Source organism: Geospiza fortis, unplaced genomic scaffold (assembly GCF_000277835.1).
Source record: "Geospiza fortis unplaced genomic scaffold, GeoFor_1.0 scaffold264, whole genome shotgun sequence".
Lineage (NCBI taxonomy): Eukaryota > Metazoa > Chordata > Aves > Passeriformes > Thraupidae > Geospiza > Geospiza fortis.
In genome coordinates this window covers 4,623,963-4,636,398 of record NW_005054332.1, presented here as the reverse complement: position 1 = coordinate 4,636,398, position 12,436 = coordinate 4,623,963, and the positions used below count along the sequence as shown (strand labels likewise).

The window sequence follows — 12,436 nt, the reverse complement described above, 5'->3', positions numbered from 1 at the left end:
TAGTGCTCAAATAATTCCTACGCATAAAGTTTTCTGCATGTTTTTCCAAACTTGATGTTTTGTTATGCAACTGACAGTTGTCAAACTACGTTCCTTAAAACTGTTCTGATGTATTTTGTTCTAAATGTAATTCTTAGGTATACTTCCAACTGTCTTGCTCTGGTTACATGCATGAGTGATGAGCATAAATTATCTTTCCTGAAGAAGATATTCAATCCTGAGGAGCTGGTACATTTCAGACTGAAGTAAGGACTTTTAAAAATCTTGAACACTATTTGTTTTTCTTGATGACTTTCAGCTGAGTTAATAAACATGGGTTTCACAGGTTGCTAGAAGAATCTCAGCTGCAGAATGTGGAACAAGCCTTAGTTTTGGCTAATCCAGACTCCTCATTTTGGCAAAAGGAGAAAGAACCACACTATACACAGGGACACGTTGTGTCAGGCGACCTCTCTGCACGTGTAGTAGCTGTCTGTGGCATTGTGCTGCCCAGACTACAGCATGTTTCTGAAGAGCAGGTATGTAATCCACAGTTAAATCAGTACATTTTTGTTTTAGGAATTTCTAAGTACAGTGAACTGACTTTTTCTCGTGATTGGATGGTACTGAGATACTGTGGGTAATGTGTGTATCTTTATCTTTCTCACTGTGTGCTGTAAGCTAGTGTTGCATAATTCTGGTGCCACTCAGAAGCTCTGCAGTGGAGTGAAGCAGTGAAAGAGCAATAGTGTTGTTCATTTTACCTTCATGTAGCAGTTTGTACAAACATACTACAAAAGAATATTCAGCCTAACATAGTAACTTCAGTCTCAGTTGGGGTGGCAATCCATAGCTGACTAAAGCCAGGATCGGGGACAGTTTCTTTTACCTGCATTGACGTAGGGTTTTGTGCTATACAGGCATCTTGTATGCAGCCTTTCTCCAAACATATGCTCAGTTCTTCTATGAAAAGAAGAAAACAAGGCTGCTGTTTAAATTCTTCCATAAGACAGAGAGAAAGGGGAAAGGAAGTGAGCAAGAATTTACTGTCACCACTTGAGAAAGTGTAATGTAGACTATAGTGCCTTATGGAAGCTTATCGGAGGCATAAACGTTTTTAAACAAACAGTATTTAACCTTTTTTCTTCTAAATTGCTATGTAACTTAGGCTGTTCAGATCCCTCTTTGTAGCTAGAGCCAGTATTCCTGACTGTTTTTCTCCTTTAGGTACCAGTTCTAGCTCTTAGCTGAGTTCTTTTGTTTAATTTTGTAACAATGATCTACAACAGGAGAAAGAAATGAATGAAGAGTACCAGTGTCCAGAATTATTTGAGTGGCTGAAGCAAGGAAAGAGGATTTTCCCTCCAAATTCCTCTTCCCCCCAACGCTGTTTTTCTCCCCACTTCTGTTTTTGAATTCAGTGTTTTCTAGCCTTTGGAGATTTTTTTGTAGGATTGTGAGAGAGCGGTTTGGAGTTCACTGTAGCAGGGGAAACTGTAGAGCTGTTTAAGAAGATTCTTATTCCCATGGCAGCATCACTGCTGCTGTAGCTCTGCTGAAGCCAGGCCATGCTGTAAACTGGATTACTGAAAGAATACTCTTTTATCTCTGAGGGAGGTGAGAGCTTCCCTGAAAGGAATGCTTTTATTTTTTAATAGCCACAGGTATTCCACTGATCTGGTCTACAGTGTAGTTCCAGTTAGAATAGGAAGGTTCCAGTGACAGTTTAGGAGATCTGATGAAGACATAGGAGCAAACTGTGAGGGGAAGCAGGTTCTCTTGTTTCCAGAGAAGTACATCAAGCTATATCTGGAAAAAGGTCAGACTTAAATACAAGACACTTGTTTCTATGCTCTGAGTTCCTTCCTCTGAGCCTTTAGGCACAAAGCACTAATTTTTGTGCCATATATAGATAGGTTACTATAAAAGCCAGAAGATTAGGAGATTATCCATGGCATTGATTAATTACCATTCAATAAACTGAATTAATTTAATTTTGAATAAAATGAAAATGTTATTGAATATACTTTTTTTTTTCATTCACTGAGTTTAATGATCTTATACTTTGGCCTCTACAGAAAGAAGTAAATACTCACACGTATCCATTTAATATTCATATTTGCATCATTTGAATGCAACTGCTGTTTGATTTGTCCTGTGATTTGGATCCATTCCAATGACTTAATTTCATTCATATTGCAAATTGTATTTGATTGACATGAGTTGTGACTGAATAGTTACTGTGCCTTTACTGACAACTTAGTGTGAATTCCCTTTGGCATCAAGTTGTATGTATACTTTTCATTAAGTGTTTCACCTGTAATAGCTTTTTTATGAAATCTATTTTGATATCTGTTAATAAATACAACTTTAGACTCCTTTATTTTATTTTATATTCAGATCTGCAGGCCAAAATTTTTCTTGTTGTTAGACTCACTTTCCTAGTTGTTCTGTGTGGTACAACTGTAAGAAAAGTAATTTCAAGTGTAGTAACCCAAAATTTTATGTTTGAACAGGAAAATAACACCAGCAATTTTGTTTTGGTTGAATCTGCCTTCACAAATCTTCAAAACCTTGCTATTGCTGTATCATATCAGACTCCTGTTTTATTAGAAGGACCGATAGGATGTGGCAAAACTTCTTTAATTGAATATTTAGCAGCTGTTACAGGAAGAGCAAAACCTCCTCATATTTTGAAAGTTCAGCTTGGAGATCAAACTGATAGTAAGGTAACTGATGGATTTGTTTGGTGTTTGAATCATGTGACATGACTTTTACTTAAAGCATGGACTTAATTTTCTAGTAATATAATGTTATCACCCAAGGACCCCAGCGCCCAGCTCTTTAGTACTGGTCTTAATATTGGTGAGAATGAATAAATAAACAGGAAAAATAACTGTTATTTTCCAGTAGGTTTTAAATTCGTTGTGTAATTTTGCTAAACCTGTATCATTCAAATTATGTTTTATCAGGGTTTTTCTATGTGGAAGAGCACTTTTGAGGTTTTTTTTTCCTTAAATTTAAAAAAATGGATTTGTATTGGAAAAAGCAGGATTGTGGTGCCAAAGGTTGTATGAACACTCTTATTTCAGTTTAAGTGAGCTAATATCAGTTTAATCTGATGCCTTTTTTTGTGATATGAAGGTGAGATAAAATAAGATACTGGGATGTTGAGATGAGTTGCAGTTACATATTAATGATTAAGCTCTATCTGTGGATAATTTTATGTACTTCTCGTTTTTAATACCGAATTTTGGAGCTTGAGTTATGTTGTTTAGCACAATTTATTTTTAGTTTTTAAAGGTGGTTAGTATCTACCAGAAGTTATCAGAAGGTTTTTATTAGCATCCATAAGCACCTTTCTTGCTTGCATGGAGCACCTGGTTTCACCATCTCACAGACTGTATCTTCTCATATGCAAGAGTAAGGCCACCATATTTAAGAAAAAGTGGTGAAGTTCAAGGTATAAAATATGTAGCAGTAAAATCACAAACTCAGTTTTTAAAGCAATGCTTATATTGAAGTTACAATTTGAGAGAAAAGCAAAGCCTTGACTGGATTTGACCTGTGAATAACTTGCCTTATAGTTCTGTTTACTACCTTAGTCACAGACTTTTCAAAAACATAAACTAAAGCTTGGTGTGACCCTAGACAGTTTCCTGTGTTACTTTAGATTGCTTGTAAATCAGGATGGCACAGCTCATAAATTCACTTCCAATTAGCTGGTTTGTTTTAATTATTTCAGTTAAATTGCCACCGGAGGCGGGAAACTTTTCTTCTTAATTAAAAAAAGTGCAATGCTGGGCACAGAGAGCCAGATTGTTTAGTGAGGTAGAAGTAAAGTGTCACTTCTGTCCCCGCTTTGGTCATATTTGCCATCCTTTCCCCTGGGGAGGCAGTGCCCAGGTCTCTGATGTGCCTGTTTCTGTCACAGACGCTGCTGGGCATGTATCGGTGCACAGATGTACCAGGGGAGTTTGTGTGGCAGCCTGGCACCTTGACACAAGCTGTTACCAAAGGTCACTGGATACTCCTGGAGGATATTGATTATGCTCCTCTGGATGTGGTATGTAGCTTTATGTTTGCTTTAAGGTACTGGTCTTAATGCCCATGATGGCAGTTTTGAGAGTCTGATCACCAGGGGTCTGGAGCAGCACGCTGAAAGTGCTGCTGCTTTAGAAGGGCTTAGAAAGAATTCACCTGTCTTGGTTCACATGTTTGCACACCTCATTAGTTTTTGTCTTTGTTACAGAGTAGTCATGACCCTGACACCGATCACAGATTTCACTCTGAAAACTGGGGTTGACACTGATAATGCGTCTGATAATGTATCTATTTAATAGTGTTTTAGTGTTTGAAACCAAATGTGGCCCTAAACACCACAGAATATTGTCAATATATGAGGCTTTAGACTCCTTTTGTTTGTGTGCCCTTTTTTCCCTTCCACATATTTTTCCTTGCACATTTCTTCTGTATTAAAAATACGGATGCTGTTGCACTAAGCGTTATAAGTTTTAACAGATTTCCTGGTTTTTTGGCTCCAGAACAACTAGTTAGTCAATCATCCTTGCCTCTGGAAGTAATGGCTACTGAAAACAAGTCATTTGCAAGCATGGTGTGATAGAGATGCTTTGCTGCATAGGCCTGCTGGACGTTCTGCTGGTTGTTTCCTTTCATACCTGTTCCATAAAGCATCCTTTGTGTGACTGAATAACCTGTCAGTTTGTTTATTAGGTTCTAGGCTTTCTGGTATAGAGATAGAAAGTGTATAAAAAAGCAAGTGAATAGAGGTTGTATGTACAGACAGTTCACTGCTAGGAGGTTGTGCACTTTTTTGCTTCTGTGGATTTAGCTCAGTGCACTCATGATGAGCATACCCTGAGAAGTATCCTGCATTCACCAAATCCCTTTTTTCAGTCCTCCTTGCAGGCATCCTGTCTGCTTTCTCCATATCAAAGGATCTCTGTGCTCCCTCTGTGCTGAGGGGTTGGTGTAGTCATACCTCCCTTCTTTCTTTCCACCACCATTACTGTCCCTCCTCAGGGAAGGATAGATTTTATAAATAGATACCAAGCTCTCCTGGGGTAGCAGTGTATACACTGAAAAAGGATTGTGGTTGAGAATGTCATCCTTGAGGCACAGGTCATCTTCGTTCAGGCACATAAACAAAATAAAGCTTCTGATTTGTATATGTCTAATAAGTAATCTGATAATTTTAAAATAAATAGTTTTGATTTGGACTTGAAGTGTACTGGCTGGCATTTCCATTGTCTTACCATTAAATTTGAATATGGGAGGCAAAAAGGTAATAAGTAAGCATTACACCTTTGGCTTCCAATGCTGATTAAAATTGCTGGGAACTCTGCAATTCCTGTTAGCATCACTTGGAAGTGTATCTCTGGAAATAGCAGTTGCTGGCAATGTAATGGTGCTCAGTGGCATTGCTCCAGCATCTCAAGTGTGAAATAAGTATGGATGGTTGTGCTGTCTGTTAGTGTCACCAAAAAAAAAAAAAAGTTTTATAATTTTCCTTTTTCTCTCCAGATCTCTATCCTGATTCCACTTTTGGAGAAAAGAGAGTTACTGATTCCTGGTCGTGGTGACTGTTTAAAAGTAGCACCAGGATTCCAATTTTTTGCAACCAGGAGGTAGGTTTGTAAACTTAAATGAGATTGAGAACATGGGTATCCTATTTTTAAGTCCAAGGTACTTTTATAGGAGTGTTTTAGCAATTTCCAATTAACTAGCAATATAAGTCATAGAAACTGTGAATTTTTTTTTTCACTTAAAAGCAGCCTTGGGGTGAATCCCAATGTTTGTACAGAAAAATAGCTTCAGCAAGGCTGAAGAAATGAACCTTGCTAGGAGGAACCCTACAAAACCAACCCATCACCAAGACAAAATACCACTCATAGGAATGTGTGAAAAAGGTTTATTATTGATAGTTATGAAATAGCTATAGTGTCAATATAGGTGTTTGTAATGTTTTCTAACCAGAAAAAGATACAATATGCTCTGCCTGATTGTTTCACTGTTGTAGTGGCTCCTGCCTTGGATGTCAAAATAACTTTTTTGTATAGGAAAAAGTAATACTGTATCAAGGTTAAAGGTGAGGAGATCTATATAGGGAATGGCAGTTACATGGTTTTTGAATGTTTTGTAGTTTGTTTCAAAGCCTTTAACAAATTTCTCTGCTTTTGTCTTACTTCTATAAACTTGTTTTTCTGATCTGTTTTTTCTGGAATCGAGTCTTCTGTATTTCACTCCTTTGGTTGCCTCATTTCATAAGAATTTGTATTTCTTTATGCATGGTTGTCATGGTTTAACCTCAGTCAGCAACTAAACACCACACAGACACTGGCTCACTCTCCTGCAGCAGGATGGGGGAGAGAGTTGGAAGAGTAAAAGTGGGAAAAGTCATGGGTTGAGATAGAGTTTAGATAAAGCAAAAGCTTTCCACACAAAGAGACAAACCCTATCACTCTGAGCATCCCCACCCTTCCTCCTTCTTCCCACAGCTGTGTATGCTGGGCACTGCTGATATGGCATATGGGATATCGTTGTGGTCACTTGGGAATCTGATATGGCATATCCTGGTGGTCAGTTGGGATCAGCTCTCCTGGCCATGTCCCATCCCAGCTCCTTGTGTTCCCTCACCCACCTCTGCTGGGTGGTGCTGGTGCTTTTCTGAGAAGCAGGAAGGGCCTTGCCTCTCTGGAAGTCCTGCTCAGGGGTAACTAAGACATCCCTGTATTATCAGCACTGTTTGGGTCACAAATGTAAAACACAGCCCCACACCAGCTACTATGGAGAAATTTAACTCTGCCCCAGCCAAAACCAGCACATCAGTGAACAGTTTGTATAGCAGCAAATTATAATTTTCATTAGGCTTGTTAGAGTAGATTCTGTAAATCTGTTCAGTTTACAGCTGGGAAATAGTGTTTAACAACTGAAACCAAATACAATACAACAAAGAAGAAAAAATTTAATGAAAACCCACCAGAAAACAAAAGCCAAACCACAACCCCAAATCTAATGCTTTGCATGTGCAAGGCTACTTCTTACAATGGATAAAAACACATGGCTGAATAGTTATTGCTGTAGTAAAAGAACAAAGAGAATGAAATATATGATGGAAAGAGCTGGGTCTGGAGGACAAGGAAGAAGAATTGTGAAACACTGTGGAGGGGACAGTGCTGAAGATGCTTTTCCTACATCTCTGCAATAAGATCACAGATCCTTTAAGGTACTTCACAGGCTTCTGTCAGGTTTCTCCCTTTACAAAAGGTTCTGTGTATTGCTTCTGACAGACAACTGATAAGTCTTTCTGAAAATATCTCAATGGAGATTTTGGCATATAGGAAGAAAAAGACTGTGATAACAAGTAATTTGGAAAGCATGGATAGGCAAGGTGGGGTACATGACAGTACAGTGACAGAATCATTTATGCCTGTTGCATTATGCTGTAGCAGCTGTAACATGTTCTTTGATGCACAGAAATGCACTGAAAATGCTGAATTCTTCAGCCACACTCAGCATGCTGTGTTTCTTCATTGTTGTTTTGATTTAGGATATTCAGCTGTGGTGGAGGTTGGTACAGGCAGCAAAGCAGCCATGCTGCTCTTCTGGACAAATACTGGACCAAAATACATCTGGATAACATGAGCAAAGGAGAGCTCAAGGAGGTATGGGGGTGTGTTGCTCCATTGTGGCATGTGAATAATTGTTTCATCTTAGGGTAATAAATGTTTTTCAGTAGTTAATTGAATCCTTATTTTCTCTTCAAGTTCTACAATAGACCCTTACAATTTTAGCTTTGTGCTGCCAATTTTGAAGTAAACAGGCAGTTTGTCAGGAAAATTTGAAGTGAATTGAACCAGGATTCTTGGAACTTGCCTTGACAGACACGATTGTCTTTGTATGGGTCTAAGAATGAAGTTACTTTGCTGCTTATTAGCCCACAGGGACTTGAAAGCAGAGAGAAATAGCAAAAAAGAAAATTGAGTTTACTCTAATTTGGCATTCTAAGCTTTGAGCTGAAAAAGAGTTGGTCAGTTATCAGATAAAAATAACTGCTTCTATTACCATCTTTCTTTTGTTAGCATCTCTGGGAGGTGTTTGCTCTGTGTAGTTCTTCAGAAGATTAAAACAGCCTAGGGGTCATATGAAAATTCAATTCTCTGGAGATTCTCCTTGTGATAGAGCTCAAAACAGGATCTGATTCTAGAAGAACCTTGGCTGAGGGAAAACGTAGTGAATAGTCTCTAGCAGAAGAGTTGGGGAGAAAGTTCTGAATTTTCTAGAATGGAGAAGACAGTTTTTCCAGTAGAATTCATTCACTCCTTTGGTCTCATTCAGCAGCCAGCACAATTATAGGTGGTCTTAAATATCTGTAAGGTTTTTTTCCTATCTTGTCATTTCTCAGCTAATTGTTAGGACTGGGGCAAGAACAACTATCAAAACCTTATGAAAAAAACAAAACTTCAGTGTTAGCTATGTCTGTTTCCACCAGGTTATTTTTATTCTTTTTCTGAAACTTTGTAGCTTAAGTCACAAAAATGTATAAACTGAGCACTAAGATTCCACAGTGGTACACCCACTTGCTTGCCTTGAAAAAAGTCTCACGATCTTTTTGTTAATCTTAAAAGTCTGTCCGGCAGGGTAGGACCAGTTTTCCTGGCCTGTATCTGTGAAAAGTAATTTTGAGAAGCAGTATTTTGGTTGGCAAGCTTTAGTGGAAAGAACTGAGCTGAAAGGAAATTACAAAAGAAAAATTATCCCGTTAATGTGCCTTTGTCAGCACAGTGAATAGACAATTTAAATGCAATATTAATTTAGTCAATAAAATAAGGGTGGGAGGTAAGGACTTCTGTTACCAATTGTAAAGTTGTAAACTGGTCATGGTTTGGGTTCAGATAGGATTGAATGTACTTTTTATTCTTCCTGTTGGTGTTTGTGCAAATGTATTAAATTATCTGGAGTAGAGTTGAGCTGGAAAAATTTGGTTTTGACATCAAAATCAGTATCATAGTAGTCATGATTTCTATTTTCTTCAGAAAAGAGATTGTAGGAGACCAGTTTCATGTGGCTTGCTAGCTATATCTATTGAAGCATCTCCCAGTAAAAACTGGGGTGCTGTTGGTTTCTTTCCAATGTGGATGGGTTTGTTGTTTTGTTGTTTTGTTTCATTTTTTTTCTTTTTTTGTTTCTGGTTTCAGATCCTCCAAAGGAGATACCCCAACCTTGCTCTTGTGACAGATCACTTGCTAGACATTTTCATTGACCTTGCAGGAGACAAGTATCAGGCACCAGAAAACAGTGCTGCTGGCTCCAGTCACATGCAGGAAGCAGCATCAGAATTGAGATCAGAACATAAGAAACCAAATCTGGAAGGACGAGAACTATCTCTAAGGTTGTCTTTTCTTATATGATTATTGGAAGTCAGCCAGCTACAGAGACAGAAGGGTTTATTTTTGTTATTTTTCTTAATTTTTTAGAAATAATGGTGATAGCTTAATAATTAAATGTGAAAAACTGGGAAATACATTTTTTGTTTTAAAATAATGATTAATACATAATTTAAAGAAATTAAACTCATTCTGGATTATTTCAACTTCCTATTTGCTATACTTACTTTTTGGGCAGCATGGGGGAATGTGTGGGTTCTGTCATATGCAGTGCTTTGTTGGCATCAGGCCATATGAATTTATTCTTAATTATTGTTAACACAAGATATTGGCACTAGTTAAGAACTGGAAGGTGCTTATAATGTTATCTCAGTAGCTAGAAAATAACATTTTCAGTAACTGAGTATATTATCTTGATTATTTCATGCTGAACACTCAGCATTATAACTTAAGGTGACTGAAAATAGCTGTATCTGTAATGTACTGTAATTTCAGAAATTCTGTGATGAAATGTAATTTGATGCTGAATTATTTCTTCCTCTCCTACCAAATGTCAGTTCTACTCATCTGGAATTTCTGTAACCAGCAGTGCTTTGTGAATTAGTTAGTAAATGCTAGGTGTGGGTAGTACCTGATATTTTTGTAGAGCATAAGAATGACAGTTTTTTCTAGAATAAAGTTTCCTTTTCTTGCCTTTTGGAAGATCTTGTTGTCAGTAAGGAACCTGTATCTTGAAAAAATGGGAGGTTTAGACCTTTCTGGATTCTATAATACCTTTGATTTTACAGTTAAAGTTATGATTTAATGGGAGTATGTATGATCTGTTCATAAGCAATGTTGGTCTGTGCTCAGCTGCCCCTCAGAATTATTGTCCTTTGTGTCTTCCCATGTACAACTTGCACAGCAATTGCACATGCAAGTGCCACAAGATGATGTCGTGACCCAAGCTGAACATGAAAGAAGGTGCTGTGTATTTTGGCATGTTTGTACCAAATCTTTTTGGTTTTTCTTTTTAGAGACCTACTGAATTGGTGCAGCAGGATTGCTTGCAACTTTGACAGTAATTCTTCAACCCCAGCAGTGAATATTTTTCAGGAGGTGCGGTAAGACTGGGTGCAGAAATTGATCCAATTGATCCCAAATTCTAGTGATGTCTCACGAAATGCTCTCTTTGGGAATGTGAGATGGGAATTTGTTTGGTTTTGTTTTGAAGCAATTGGACTGTAGTTGGAATGTTTGTGATCTCTCTGATCAGAAGCTTTTGTTGCTACTAAGAAAGTTGTTTGCAGTAAGGTGCTAAAAGAATTTTGTGCTGTCTTACAAACCACATGGTGGGAAATAATTGTAACTGATACAAGCTGGGACTGTATGTGGCTGAGACCTTTCTTTTTCTTGTAATATGGGGCTACTTTTCTTACCTACTCATCAGTTTACAGTATAGGTTGAGGACTTTTTGGGTGTGCATCTGTTTAGAGGTAGTTTTGAGATGTGAGATCTTATAATGTTACTTCCATCTCCATTTTGGTCCATTAGTCTAAAAACAGCTTTTGTGGTTGGGCATTGAAAAGTTTTTATTTTTGGTGTAAACCCACTACATTACAGAGTTTAGAAGTTCTTATTGCATCTTTTTGAACTCTGTTGTTTAGCTCCATCAGAGGACAGTGAAATAGTTTTATTTGCAATGGTTGGATTGGATTTGGGTTCCTTTAGATTAAGATGATGCTTTGTCAGATAAAGTCATACAAAATTAGTTTTCAAGTTGGTTTTCTCCTTGACAGGCACTGGACTGTTTCACAGCCATGTTGTCCAACCAAGGGAGCAGACAGAAAATGGCAAAAGTTATTGGAAGTTACTTAAACATTTCCAAAAAAAAGGTATGGTGAGCTACAATTAACATGATCTTTATGGGTAGTATTCTATAGCTTGCGATTTTTCTATGATTAATTTAAATACATTACGCTACTTTTTATTTTAAATTATGCCCACCTCTCTGTCCCAAACAGTTTTTTTTGCTTTCTCTTTCATCCCAGGATCTGTTTTTCTCCTATTTTATCATCAGCTGCGTTTCTTTTTTTCTCTCAAAGTTCCAGGCAACCCATTTTAGAGCAAATGGCCTCAGGATGTAAAAGGATTTCACAGCTGGAGCAGCACAGCTGCCTAAGCACATGATATCACTATATGCACAGGGTAGCAAAGAATGTGTTTTTACTTAAGTGGTTTACAGTGAATGTTAAGCTCTTAAACAGAGAGATCAGAGAGAAACATGATCTTTACTGCTACTTATTCTGTACTCACTGATTACAAAATCAGCTGCCTCTCTGGAGCTCTATAAATTACAGAATTAAACAAAATAACTTCTTTGTCAACTATTTCTGAGTAGAAGTCTACAAAGCAAATTCCCTCTATTGTTACTTTAAGTTGACAAATGGATCCCCGAATCTTCTGTGGGTTTTTCTCTTTGTCCTTTGCATTATTTCATTACAGGAATGTATTATTCCCTGCAAGTGGCAAAATATCCTTGTTTACACAAAGGTTTTTTTTTAAAGGGAGACTGTTTGTTTATTGTTAAAATAATTGTTCAAGTTTGTGTAGTTGACTACTGTGGAAGTAGATGAAGTAGAAATACAGTGGCAAAGACTATTACCAAGTTATTAAGTTGAAAGTTGTTTGTACAGATAAAAACACTACTGAGGTCCTTCACTTTTTAGGTGATGATTATGTGAAACCTCCAAATTAGAGAATTTTACCATTAAAAATTAACTTGCTGCAAAATAATACTGGTAGCATGGTGTGGGTGTTGTTACTGTGATGTAAGCAACATTAGCATTGCAAATGCTGATGCTTTTTTCACAGGTGGAGTTCTTCTGTGAACTCTATAAACCGGAAATTTCAATGCGAGAACAAGAAGTCTCTGTTGGAAGAGTGACTCTGGTGAAGAAGCAGAACCAGGCTCTCACTGTTCAAAGGTAGAATATCCTGTAGTTTCCATGTGAATTGAAATATTCTGTGGGGGAATAGAATAGACTGCAGGTCACAGGGTTTAAGGAAAA

At 37.5% G+C, this 12,436-nt stretch overlaps 1 protein-coding gene across 1 annotated transcript in view; it reads left to right on the top strand.

Moving 5' to 3' along the window:
- Positions 1–12,436, top strand: part of MDN1 (midasin AAA ATPase 1) — an 87,070-nt gene that overhangs the window by 3,835 nt on the left and 70,799 nt on the right. The window contains exons 4-13 of the mRNA XM_031057598.1: positions 138–245; positions 326–518; positions 2,496–2,708; positions 3,914–4,045; positions 5,524–5,627; positions 7,550–7,664; positions 9,198–9,391; positions 10,403–10,484; positions 11,165–11,260; positions 12,240–12,352. Of these exons, the coding sequence (XP_030913458.1) occupies positions 138–245; positions 326–518; positions 2,496–2,708; positions 3,914–4,045; positions 5,524–5,627; positions 7,550–7,664; positions 9,198–9,391; positions 10,403–10,484; positions 11,165–11,260; positions 12,240–12,352 (1,350 nt within the window). The remainder of the gene's footprint in view (positions 1–137; positions 246–325; positions 519–2,495; positions 2,709–3,913; positions 4,046–5,523; positions 5,628–7,549; positions 7,665–9,197; positions 9,392–10,402; positions 10,485–11,164; positions 11,261–12,239; positions 12,353–12,436) is intronic.